The sequence below is a fragment of the Chlorocebus sabaeus genome, chromosome 9 (assembly GCF_047675955.1).
Source record: "Chlorocebus sabaeus isolate Y175 chromosome 9, mChlSab1.0.hap1, whole genome shotgun sequence".
Taxonomy (NCBI): domain Eukaryota; kingdom Metazoa; phylum Chordata; class Mammalia; order Primates; family Cercopithecidae; genus Chlorocebus; species Chlorocebus sabaeus.
Genome location: NC_132912.1, coordinates 49,643,508 through 49,657,334, shown reverse-complemented (window position 1 = coordinate 49,657,334; position 13,827 = coordinate 49,643,508). Strand labels below are relative to the sequence as shown.

The following is a 13,827-nucleotide window of genomic DNA, read 5'->3' as shown; positions in this document are numbered from 1 at the left end:
AGAAGACTAACTTTAGTGGCAGTGAGGAGGGATGTCCTTCAAAGCCGCAAAAATTTTGAGACCCTCTTACATCTGTGTTTCCATGCCATAAATAGCCCTTCTCAGGCTTGTCATGGGCATGTACCAATGATGTAATAATAATGATTATATGAGAAGCACCACAGGTAGCTACTGGCATGATAGGGATAGGGCTCTGGATATGGTCAGTTTGACTAAGTATTCCAAGAGGCCCCATGGAGTTTGTCATCTGTAACAGAGGACTTTAGTGCATTAGTGATGAAAAAACTGCTTACCACTGCCTATTGTGATCTCTCAGGGAGTACAAGGCAGCTCCGCAGTAAGTGCCTCTTGTCTTGTGTGATGTGCTTGAATACAAACATTCAGACTGTTTCTTGGGCACAGTAGTGCTCCATCTTCCTCATCAAAGGCTTGAAATAGAGTAGATGGTGTGTGATAGCTGGACACTAACATCACCTATTCTATTTTCCTTTTTTTGTTGTTATTATCAATGATCACTCACCTGTTTACTGTAAAACTAGACTTTATAAACAGATTATTGTTTTAGCTAATTTTCTTCTATGTGTTGATCCCTCCCAGTTTTTGTTCCTTTTTGTTGTTCATTGATTCTAGAGTTGTGTGAAGGAAGCCATTTTGTGAGTCTTGGTGCTCCTCTGCTTGCTTAGGGACACTACCAAGAGTTGGCACCAGTCTTACAAACACCTGCCTTTGATCCAGGGTAGAGTTTTGGGAGAGGTGGAGTAAGTGACTGCTTATCAAATGTGACCTTGGGGTTGTCAGGCCCTGTTGTTTACCCTGCCTTTTCCTGCTGCCTCACTTGTCCCCACCCCCTATCCCACCACATGGTTAATAAATGACAATCTCCAAATTCAAGATTCATTCTTTTGGTTGAAGGCTTCCATTTTCTGTTAAAATTTGAACAAAATGAAACATTTTACTACATTAAATTTTCTGGATAATTTACATTTAACTGGTTTTGTATACAGAGTTGGATAGATCTCAGTTGGTAAGTGGGGAGAGAGAACAACACACAAGTCAATTATTAGACATTTTGGGGGATGTGTAAGAGAAAACCAGAAAAAGGGCAGAGGTACCTGGAATCACTGAAGACATCTTATGCATACACTGTTATTTTACCTAAAGGCAGCCTTTCTCATGGTTCTCAGGAATGTCATGGTGACCCTTCATATTCTCTAGGAAACCTTTTACAGCAGTATTTGGCAAACTACAGTTTTGTGGGCCAAATCTAGCCTGCTGCCTATTTTTGTAAATAAAGTTTTATTGGTACATAACTACTCTCATTCATTTACTCTCTCTCTCTCTCTTTTTTTTGAAACGGAGTCTTGCTTTGTTACCCAGGCTGGAGTACAGTGGTGCGATCTCAGCTCACTGCGAGCTGTGCCTCCTGGGTTTGTGCCATTCTCCTGTCTCAGCCTCCTGAGTAGCTGGGACTACAGGCGCCTGCCACCATGCTAGGCTAATTTTTTGTATTTTCAGTAGAGACGGGGTTTCACCGTGGTAGCCAGGATGGTCTCGATCTCCTGACCTCGTGATTCGCCTGCCTCGGTCGCCCAAAGTGCTGGGATTACAGGCATGAGCCACTGCACTTGGCCCATTTACACACTCTCTATGGGTGCTTTCATGCCACAGTGGCAGAGTTAATTAGCTGGAACAGACTTGGACCACAGTGCCTAAAATATGTATCTTGCCCTTTATAGGAAATGTTTGCCAACAGCTCATGTAAAGTCTATACTTTTGGAAGGTTAAGTATGGATCATAGATATCTTGAATTTAATTTGGACTTCCTAACCTCTGATCTCACCATTATGTGGACTCACAGGCAGTGGTCTTAAGGAAAGATCACTGCTTATTTCAGGAAAAATGCTTGGTCGTGATAAAAAAAGTTTAACTTCAAAAATATTCTTAAAATAAATGGTGTCACTGCTTTGTTTTAAACCTAAGTAGCCAATGGAAGATTAATCTCTGATTATATGTGTACATGATCCACCTGCCTCTTTCAGGTGGTGCCATCTTATTATGAGAAAAGTTAGAATTTTCCCCTTAGACATTCATCTTCTATTGTTTTTGAAGACCAAACATTTATGTCACCGTAACTTATTTAAATATACATATGAATATAAATATAAAATGGTAAGCTCACTCTTGGAAATTTAAAGTGTTTTAGCTGAGTTATGTTTATTCTCTCTTCATTTTCTCTCAGCTTGAAATCCATGGCCCAAAATGACTCTACCAGTGGAGACTCTCTTCTGTGAAGACAACGACCAGATAGGAGGTTGGGATGAGCATGCCACTGCATCAGATCTCTGCCATTCCATCCCAGGATGCCACCTCTGCTAGAGTCTACAGAAGTAAGACCAAAGAAAAGGAGAAGGAAGAACAGGTACTGGGAGAATATCTTTTTTGGTTTCATTACTTTTATTACATTTTTATTAAAGATGACCAAGAACAATGCTTAAACTCTAAAGGTCAGGTTTTCTCTGTTAATATACTGATAAGCACACAAATAGTTGTACTCAGAAGGAATTGTCTTTTTGTAGATTTCTAGGTTTTCAGATTTTGGTGTAAACTATTATGCTTATAAATGGTTATAAATGACTTACCTTCATCAGTTAAATCTGCCTGATTATTTTTGATTAATCACTGTGACTAAGTTCTTTGGATTCTCAGAACATGATGCTGCTAGTTCCCTATTCATTGTAGTGTGAAATTTGGACACCAGATGGCTGGAATTTCTTAATGTGTGTCTTAGTCTGCCCTAGTGGCTGTAACAAAATGCCATAGCCTGGGTGGTTTAAATAACAAGCATTTATTTCTCAGAGTTCTGGAGGCTGGAAGTCTGAGATTAGGGTGCCAGCATGGTTGGATTCTGGTGAGGTCTTACTTCCTGACTTATAAACAGCTGCCTTCTTGCTGTGTCCTCACATGGCATGGAGAGAGGAAGGAAGCGAGCTGTCATGTGGCTGTTCATATAGGAGAACTGATCCCATGGAGAGGGTTCCATCCCTAGGACCTAATTGTCTCCTCCAGGCCCCACCTCCAAATACCATTACATTACGGATTAGAGTTCCAGCATAAAAATTTTGTGGGAAACAAACATTTAGTCCATAGCAGTGTGTATATGAGGAAGCTATGTAAACTTGTTTGGAATAGAAAAAGGAAAATGTCCAATGGTGAGGCCAGGAAGGGAGACTCTTTCTGATATACACCCTCACTGCAGGTTTACTGTAGGTGGATATTTAATAAAGCCTTATTGAATTTATCTGTTTGATGGGATTTTTAAGGTCTAAATAAATAGCATTAATCAATTATTTGTAGAATGGGGATTTTGATTGGTATTGGGAAGAAAGAGAAACTATTCTGTCTCTCCTTAGCGTGGGGATATTTTGAACACCCAGTGGCAGCCTGACAATTCAGGGTGTCGTGGAGCCCAGATGAGGTGGCAGAAGTGGAAGAGCAGTTGAACCAGGAACTTACAGGACCCCATGAGAGCTTCAGCAGCAGTGGCACAGGATGAAATAGTGGTTGTGTTTCTAGGGTCTCAAATGTGGTATCAGGATTGATTTGAAAGGTAAATTTTTGTCCAGTGGAGCCTATTTGTATTTATGCAGCTTTTCCTGGCACTGGTTCAACCCAAAATCTTTTGCTATGATTTCTGATCCTCCTGTGCTTGGGAGATATTCCTTCTGAATCCCGTAAGAAGAGCGAACCTTGTATTTTACTTAGACGCAAATAATCCACCTGTTTGCTTAGTCTAATCTGTTAACACACCCTCGCTGAAGCCCATAACTGTAATCTTCTACAGAGGGTTAATGACTTTTATACAGTTGTCAATACAGTTGATGAATGAATGAATGAATGAATGAATATGAATTAAGTTTCAGTGATGGGATCATGTCACTGTGGAGATGATCTGTTATAATTATTATTATTATTATTTTTTGAGGTGGAGTTTTGCTCCATCCCCCAGGCTGGAGTACAGTGGCATGATCTCGGCTCACTGCAAGCTCCACCTCCTGGGTTCACGCCATTCTCCTGCCTCAGCCTCCCGAGTAGCTGGGACTACAGACACCTGCCACCACGCCCAGCTAATTTTTTGTATTTTTAGTAGAGACGGGGTTTCACCGTGTTAGCCAGGATGGTCTTGATCTCCTGACCTCGTGATCCGCCTACCTCGGCCTCCCAAAGTGCTGGAATTACAGGCGTGAGCCACTGCGCCTGGCGAGATGATCTATTATTTCAAATACCGTATGAGAACCTTACAATAGTATACTTTCATTTCTTTCCTTCTGGCCTTTTCATTATTGTCTTTTAATAAATTTTAAACCCTAGAATATATTTTTAAAGAAATACTTTAAATAATTTTCTTTTAAATAATAGTAGATTCATGTACTCAGGTAATTACCATTTCTGGTGTATTTCCATCTATCATTTTTGTTTTGTCTAAAGAACTTTAGCATTTCTTACAATGTGGGTTGGCTGACAGTGACTTCTTTCAGCTTTATTTAAAAAATATTTTTTATTTGTTGCTTGCATTCTGAAGTTGTGTTTGTGGATCAGTGGGTTTACAGTTTTCGTAGAATTTGGAGCTCTTTGGCTATTCTTCAGATACTTTTTCTGTCCCCTCATTCTTTATTTGAGGACTCCATTATACACATTGACTGGCTTAAAGTTGTCCACTGCTGCACTTTTAATTTTTTAAGGTTATTTTTTTTCCTGCATTTTATTTTGGATATTCCAATTAGTTTGTTTATAATTTCATTAATATTTTCTTTTTCCATATCTACTCTGCCAGTAAATCCATCTTTTGTGTTTTTCATCTCAGACATGTTTTTATCACTAGACATTTGGCTTGGATCTTTTTTGTATCTTCCATGTGTCTATTCAACTTTTTTAGTATATGAAATAACAGCTATAATGATAGTTTTAGTGCTCTTTTCTGTCATTGCTGGCATGTGTGACTATTCTGAGTTTGCTTTTTTCCCTCACTTGATAACTTCAGTCAGTTTTATTTTCATTTTTGTTATTATTTTTTACTTATTTTTGAGTACAGATCTTGCTCTGTTGTCAAGGGTAGCATGCAGTGGCATGATCACAGCACACTGCAGCCACGAATTCCTGGTCTCTAATGATCCTCCTGCCTCAACATCCCAAGTAGCTGGGACTATAGACCAGCTATATGTATATGGCCTGGATAAGTTTTTCTTTCATTTTGTAGATTTGGGGTCTTGCTATTGCCCAGGCTGGTCTCAAACTCCTGGGCTTAAGCAGTCCTCCCATCTTGGCCTCCCAAATTGCTGGGACTGCAAGTGTGAGCCACTGCACCTGGCCCAGTTTCGTTTTTAAGTAAAAATTTACTTTAGACTAGTTTTAGATTTATAGAAAAATTGTTAAGCTAGGATGGAGTATTTTCATATACCCAACACCCAGTTTCTCATATTGTTGTTATTTATAGATTTAGTACAAGTGCAGTGTTGTTACACAGATACATTGCATAGTGGTAATTATCACCTTAATAGTGTACATAAACACCCATGAGGTAATTTCTCATCCCTCACCCACTCCCATCCTCCCACCTTTCTGAGTCTCCAGTGTTATTATTTCACTCTGTATGCCCCTGTATACACATTTTTCAGCTCCTACCTGTAAGTGAGAATATGAGCTATTTGACTTGCTCTTTCTGAGTTATTTCACTTAAGATAGTTACCTCCAGTTCTATCCATGTTGCTGCAAAAAACATGAATTCTTTTTTTTTTTTTTTTTTTTAATAGCTGAGTAGTATTCCATGGTGTGGATTACTTTATCCAGTCATCCGTTGATGGACACTTAGATTGATTTTATATTTTTGCTATTGTGAGTAGTCATGCAATAAATATTTGAGTGCAGGTATCTTTTTGATACAATGATTTCTTTCCCTTTGGATAGATCGCCAGTAGTGAGATCACTGGATCAAGTGGTATTTCTATTAGTTCTTTGAGATGTCTCCATATTTTTTTTCCATAGAAGCTGTACTCGTTTACACTCCCAACAACAGTCTATGAACATTCCCTTTTATCTGCATCCTTGCCAACATCTGTTATTGATTTTTTTGTCACTTGAATGATAGCCATTCTGACTGGTGTGAAATGGTATTTCATTGCTTTTATTTGCATTTCCCTGGTTATTAGTGATGTTCAACTTTTTAAATGTTTCTTGGCCATTTGTATGTCATCTTTTGCAAAATATGTGTTCATACCCTTTGCCCATTTTTTAATAAGGTTATTTTTTTCTTGTTGAGTTCCTTATAGAGTCTACAGATTAGCCTTTTGTAAGATACATAGTTTGCACATATTTTCTCCTGTTCTGTAGATTGTCTGTTTTCTCTATTGATTACTTATTTGCTGTGTAGAAGCTTTTTATTTTAATTAAGTCCCATTTGTCTGTTTGCATTTTTGTAGCTTTCTTTTTGAGGTCCTAGGCATGAATTCTTTGTCTTAGACCAATGTCTAGAAGAGTTTTTCGTAGGTTTTCTTCTAGAATCTTTATAGTTTCAGTCTTTCAGGTCTTTATACTTTCAGGTTTTTAATCCATCTTGAGTTGATTTTTGTTTATGGTGAGAGATATGGGTCCAGTGTTATTCTTCCGTGTATGGTTACCCAGTTCTCCCAAGTACCACATATAGAATAGGGTGTTCTTCCACTAGTGTATGTTTTTGTTGACTTCGATGAAGACCATTTGACTGTAGGCATGTGTCTTTAATTTTGGGTTCTGTAATCTGTTTCATTGATCTACATGTCTGTTTTTATAATAGTTTTGGTTATTATAGCCTTATAGTACAATTTGAAAGTCCAGTAATGTGATGCCTCAAGTATTGTTCTTTTTGCTTACCATTGCTTTGGCCATTCAGGCTCTTTTCTGGTTCCATATGTATTTTAGGATTGTTTTTTCTAATCCAACGATGTTAGTATTTTTATAGGAATTGCATTGAATCTGCAAATTTCTTTGGGTAGTATGGTCATTTTAATGATACTGATTCTTCTAACCCATGATCATGTTTTTGTCATATGCGATTTCTTTTATCAATGTTTTGTAGTTTTTCTTGTAGAGATTTTCCACATCCTTGGTTGAGACTATTCCTGGGTATTTTATTATTTTTTGGTAGCTGTTGTAAATGGGATTGACTTCTTGGTTTGGTTTTTGATTTGGTTCTCAGCTTGATTATATTATTGTTGTATAGAAATGCTACTGATTCCTCCTCTCAACAAAAAATACAAAAATTAGCTGGGTGTGGTGGCACGTGCCTCTAGTCCCAGTAACTTGGGATGCTGAGGTGGGAGGGTCACAAGCCCAGGAGGTCGAGGCTGCAGTGAGCTGTGACCGCGCCACTGCACTCCAGCCTAGGTAGCAGAGTGAGACCCTGTTTCAAATACAAACAAACAAACCTCAACTAAACAAAAGAAATACTACTGATTTTTGTAGGTCGATTTTGTATCCTGAAACTCTACTGAATTAATCAAATTTAGGAGTGTTTTGGAGGAGTCTTAGGGCTTTCCAGGTATAAAATGATACCATTAGCAAACAGAGATAGTTTAACTTCCTCTTTTACAATTTAGATGTCTTTTCTTTCTTTCTCTTGCCTTACTGCTCTGGCCCGATAGGACTTTTAGTACTGTGTTGAATAAGAGTGGCCAGAGTGGAGATCCTTGTCTTGTTCCATTTCTCAAGGGGAATGCTTTCAACCTTTCCCCATTCAGTATGATGTTGGCTGTAGGATTCTTATATATGGGTTTTATTATTTTGAGGTATGTTCTTACTACATCAAGTTGTTGAGTGATTTTTTTCATGAAAGGATGCTGAATTTTATCAAATGCTTTTTCTGTGTCTATCGAGATAATAGTATGGTTTTTGTCTTTAATCCTGTTTATGTGGCAGATCACATTTATTGATTTTTGTGTGTTAAACCATACTTGTATCCCTGGAATATAACCCACTTGATTGTGGTGTACTATCTTTTTTGATGTGCTGTTGGATTTGGTTTGCTAGTATTTTCTTGAGCGTTTTTGCATCTGTTTTCATTAGGGGTATTGATTGATTCTGTTTCTGTTTTTGTGTGTCCTTGCTTGGATTTGGTGTTGTGGTGATACTGGCTTCATAGAATGAGTTAGAGAGGATTTTCTTCAATTTGGGGGAACAGTGTCAATAGGATTGGTACCTGTTCTTCTGCTCCTGGTAGAATTTGACTGTGAATTCATCGGCTCCTGGGGATTTTTGTTGTTGGGAGATTTTTAAAAAATTTTTTATTACTGGTTAAGTCTTCTTACTGGTTATTGGTCTCTTCAGGTTTTCCTTTTCTTCTCGGTTCATTCTTGAGAGGATGTGTGTCTTTAGGAATTTACCCATTTCATCTAGGTTTTCTAGTTCGCGAGTGTAGAGATGTTCATAGTAGACTCTGATAATCTTTTGTATTTTTGTGGTATCATTTGTAATGTCTTTTTCATTTCTGATTGTGCTTATTTGAATTGTCTTTCTTCTTGGTTAGTGTAGCTAGTAGTCTGTCAATTTTGTTTATCTTTTCAGTGAAGCAACTTTTTGTTTCTTTATCTTTTGGGTTTTTATGATCTGAATTTCACTTAGTTCTGCTCTTCATCATTTCTTTTCTTTTGCTAGCTTTGGTTTGGTTTGTTCTTGTTTTTCTAGTTCCTTGAGGTGCTATGTCAGGTTAGCTTGTGGTCTGTTTTTTCAGTTTAGGCATTTAACACTATAAACTTTTCTTTCTTGAATCCATTTACAGTCAACGCTATCAGCTTTTGCTGTATTCCAGAGGTTTTGGTATGTTGTGTCTCTACTTTTATTTGTTTAAAAAATTTTTAAACTTCCATCTTAATTTCATCACTGACCCAAAAACCATCCAGGAGCAGGTTAATTTCCATGTATTTGTATAGATTTGAGAGTCTTTCTTGGAATTGACTTTAGGTTTTTTTCACTGTAGTCTGAGAAGCCACTTGAAATGATTTCAGTTTTTTAAAAATTTATTGAGACTTGCTTCATTCCTTAAGATAAAGTCTGTCTTGGAGAATGTTGCACATGCTAATAAGAAGAATGAATATTCTGTGATTGTTGGGTAGCTTGTTGTATAAACATATGTTAGGTCTATTTGTTCTACAGTCCAAATTAAATCCAGTGGGTTTTTTTTTTTTTTTTTTAATCTCAGTGATCTGTCTAGTGCTGTCAGTGGGGTGTTGAAGTCCCCTCTTGTGCTATGAAGGAATGCCCAAGGCTGGGGAATTTATAAATAAGAGATGTTTATTTGGCTCACCATTCTGTAGACTGTACAAGAAGCACAGTGCTAGCATCGGCTCTGGTGAAGCCTCAGGATACTTTTACTCATGGTGGAAGACAGAGAGGAGCCAGTATATCACTTGACAGTAGAAGGAGCATGACAGAAGGAGGAAGCGCCAGACTCTTTTAAACAACCAGCTTTTGTGTAAACTAATAGAGCGAGAACTCATTCATTACTACAGGGATGACACCAAGCCATTCATGAGGGATCTGCCCCCATGACCCAAACACCTCCCACTAGGACCCACCTCCAACGCAGGGTCCTAGTTACCTTTCAACATGAGATTTGGAGGAGACAAACATCCTATATCTCCCACTATTATTACATTGCTTTCTAGCTCTTTTCTTAGGTCTAGTAGTATTTGCTTTATGAATCTGGGTGTTCTGGTGTTAGGTATATACATATATAAGATTGTTATCCTGTTGAATTGATCTGTTTATTATTATATAATTACTTCTTTTGTCTTCTATTACTGTTGTTGATTTATATTGTCTGTTTTATCTGATGTAAGTATAGCTACTCCTGCTTGCTTTTGGTTTCTTTTTGTGTGGAATATCTTTTTTCACCCCTTTGCCTTGAGTTGATAAGTATCTTTACAAATTAGATGGTTTTTTTTTGGTAAGCAGCATATGATTGGATTATAGTTTTAAAATCCATTTAGTGGATCTATATCTTTTTTTTTTTTTTTCTTCTTAAGAGACAAGATCTTGCTCTGTTGCCCAGGTTGGAAACTTGTGGGGTCAAGCGATCCTTCTGCCTCAGTCTCCCATGCAGCTGTTACTACAGGTGTGGCACAATGCCCAGCTAATTAAAAAAAAACTTTGTCACTGTGTTGTTCAGGCTGGTCTTAAGCTCCTGGTCTCAAGTTATCCTTCCCCCTTGGTCTCCCAAGGTGCTAGGATTACAGATGTGAGCCACTGTGCCTGGCCCCAATCTGTATCTTTTAAATGGTGCATTTAATCCATTTACATTCAAAGTTGATATGTGAAGATTTGTTTCTGTCATAATTTGATCTAGTTGCTTTATAGTCTTATGCATGTAGTTGTTTTTTAAGACCTATGAGTTTTATACTTTTGTGTGTTTTATGATGGCAAGTATTAACCTTTCATTTCCATATTTAGAACTCCCTTCAATGTTTCTTGCAGATCTGGTCTAATGATGACAAATTCCCTTAGTGTTTGCTTGTATGGGAAAACATTTATTTCTGCTTTATTTATGAAGTTTATTCTAGTTGGATATAAAATTTGTGGTTGACTGTTTGCATTTTTCTTTAAGAAGTCTGAGAATAGTACCCCAGTTTCTTCTGACCTGCAAAGTTTCTGCTGAGAAGTCCACTGTAAGTCTGATGTGACTCTCTTTATAGGTGATTAGGTGCTTTTTTAGGATTTTTCCCTTCACATTGACTTCAGATAGTTTGATGATTATTTTGGTGAAGTCTGTCTTGCAATGCATCTACCTGGAGTTCTCTTAACCTCTTGTAGGTGATTGTCTAAATCTGTAGGAAGACTAGGAAAGTTTTCCTTCAATTATTTCCTCAAATAGGTTTTCCAAACTTTTTACTTTTTCTTTTCCCTCAGGAATACTTAGCACTCATAGATTTTCATGTGTTATTTAATCCCATACTTTTTGAGGGCTTGTTCATTTTTAAAAAATTCTTGTTTCTTTAGTTTGCTCTGACTTTGTTAATGTGAGAGACCTGTCTGCACTCTCTGAGTTTCTTTCTTTTGCCTGGTCTAGTTTATTTTTAAAGCTTTCAACTGTATTTCATAATTTCCTCAATGAATTTTTCATTTTTAGGAGTTCTGTTTTTTCTTTTTAAAGAAAAATCTATTGCTTTGCTAAATTTTCATTAAAATCCTGAATTTTAAAAAATTTCTTTGTGTTGGATTTCAATTTTCTGTTGGATATCATTGAACTTCTTTAAAATCAATTATTTTGAATTATTTATCTGCTGTTACAAAGATCTCATTTTGGTTAGGATCCATTACTAGAGTTAGTGTGATCCTTTGTGGGTGTTGTAACAGTTTTTTCATATGTCCAGAATTATTTGGTTTCTTCTCATCTGGATAAACTATCTTTTTCATATTTTTGAAATTACTTTTATTTGGACAGGATTCCCCCCCTTGAGGATATGACTATAATTTATGGCGTGTAGGGTCTTCTGACTTTGGTTCTGTGTACTTTCAGATGGCAAAATATTTCCTTGGTTATAGATAGCCTTAGTGGGTTGACTTTCTCAAATGCCAGTTGTAGTAGCAATGTGTTGGGTGTATGAGCAGGTTCATAGTCTCCTGCAGAACTAGGGTGGCAGAGGTTTTGATATACTTATTCCTATGCTGTTTGCTTATGTCAGCAAATTTTGTATTGGGTTGTACAATTGGACCTCCAGGCTAATAGGTGGTGCTTGCAGGTAAGAGCAAGCTGAGGTGGCCACAGAAGTGTTTATGCTTGATCTTTTTATTTTTTTTAAAAAGAAACTGTGTCTCACTTTTTCACCCAGGCTAAAGTGCAGTGATGCAATCACAGCTCACTGTACCCTTGACCTGAGCTCAAGTGATCCTCCTGCCTCAGCCTTCTGAATCAATGGAACTACAGGCACATGCCGCCTTGCCTGGCTAATTTTAAAATTTTTTGCAAAGATGGGGTCTCACTTTGTTGCCCAGGCTGGTCTCAAACTGTTAGCCTCAAGCAGTCCTGTGTTGTGGGTCTGCCACCAGGAAGAGTAGGCTCTTCTCAGTGGGAGCAGCTAGGTAGGCATCTCTGGGGGAGGTAGGCAGTTTGTACGGAGTGTGATTTGCTTACATCTCAGTACCACAGCAGCCTGGAGCAGCAGTGATGGTGGCATCATTTGCCCTTTGGGTTGTGTAAAAGTACCTGGCCTTCTCTCTTCCAGCCTGACTTGCTGGCTGATAGCAGCAGCTTCTCAGGGCTCGGAAGCCTGTGTACTCCATGTGAGTTTGAGCAATGCCTCTGTTAGTCTCCAGGTAACTCACTCTGTTAGGCTGGAGACCTGTGAGGGTCAAGGGGGTCTCCCACAGCTAGCATTGCAAAAGTCCATGGTGAGAATATGGAACCCTGGGAGTCTCTCATCTACCTTTTCCCAGCATCTAGAAGCTTCTTCCATCTCTCAGCAATCCTGACTGAGCACCTGCCTTGCTTCTTTCTCCTTTGTGATCAGTGATTCCTGTTACTTTTCAGTTGAATTCCAGTGTTCTGTTTTAGATTACCTATTTGAAGGGTGAATATCTACTTGCCGGTTTGGAGCTTTCCGTGGAAGAGGCATGTACTAGCTGCATCTAGTTAGCCATCTTGAACCGAGCTTCCAGTTTCTCATATTACTAACATCTTAAAATAGTGTGCTGCATTCATCACAGTTAGTGAACTAATGTGAATACATTTTAGTTTTAAAGTCCGTACTTTATTCAGATTTCCCTACTTTTTAACTTTTTACTTTTTTTGTTCTAGGATCTCATCTTAGGATGTAGCATATTACATTTTGTTATTGTATCTCCTTAGGCTCCCCTGGGCTATGACAGTTTCTCAGATTTTCTTTGTTTTAGATTACTTTGACAATTTTGAAGAGTACTGATCAAGTATTTTGTGGAATGTCTTTCTATGGGAATTGTCTGATATTTTTCTCATGACTAGACTAGGGTTATAGGTTTTGGGATGGAAGTCCGCAGATACAATGTACCAGTTCATCACAACAAATCAAGTACACTATCAACATGATTTGTGACTGATTTTCTTGACCACCTGGCTGATATAGTGACTCTCAGGTCTCTCCACTATAAAGTTACTCTTTTTCTCCCCTTTTGTACTTTATTCTTTGGAAGGAAGTCACTATGCATAGCCCACTTTAAAGAGCGGGGAGTTGTGCTCTCCCTCCTTGAAGGTGGAGTCTCTACATAAATTATCTGGAATTCTTCTACATGTCTGGAACCCAAGTTGTAAGATTGTCCAGAAAACACATTTTTCAACTTTCTGCCCTGTACTCCTTGATAATGAGATCCTGAAAGTAATGATCTGTATCCCAGGATTCCTGAAAGGTGATAGGCAAGAAGGTAATTCAGTGATCAATTTATTTTAAACTAAGCTACATAGAAAATAAAAGTGGTATTTTATATATTTATAAACAGTCCTATTTTGGCCCTGTTGTCCTACTACTGAGGTTAAAAGGAGATTTTACCATGCAGCATCAGGATGATGGTCATGTAAACACATTTCATATTTGCCCTAAAAATATATGAATGTTGACAGATCATACTGTATTCATTTGTACCTAACATCTTTTGAAAAAATGACCTCACAATGTTCAAGTGATAACAATATTTTTAGACAGAATCACCACACTTTTACTATTAAAAATTATTCTCTTTTCTCTATTAGATAAATTCTTCCCTTTTAAATAATAAAAACCTAATATAAGGAACCTGGAGAAAACCTCTTGAGTTTTAACATTGCAGTATCTC

At 37.8% G+C, this 13,827-nt stretch overlaps 1 protein-coding gene across 9 annotated transcripts in view; it reads left to right on the top strand.

Moving 5' to 3' along the window:
• Positions 1 to 13,827, top strand: part of MARCHF8 (membrane associated ring-CH-type finger 8) — a 212,746-nt gene that overhangs the window by 124,321 nt on the left and 74,598 nt on the right. For all 9 annotated transcript variants that reach the window (XM_073018953.1, XM_007962533.3, XM_073018952.1 and 6 more), the window contains one exon: positions 2,240 to 2,419. In XM_073018953.1, the coding sequence (XP_072875054.1) occupies positions 2,318 to 2,419 (102 nt within the window). In that variant the 5' untranslated portion in view covers positions 2,240 to 2,317. The remainder of the gene's footprint in view (positions 1 to 2,239; positions 2,420 to 13,827) is intronic.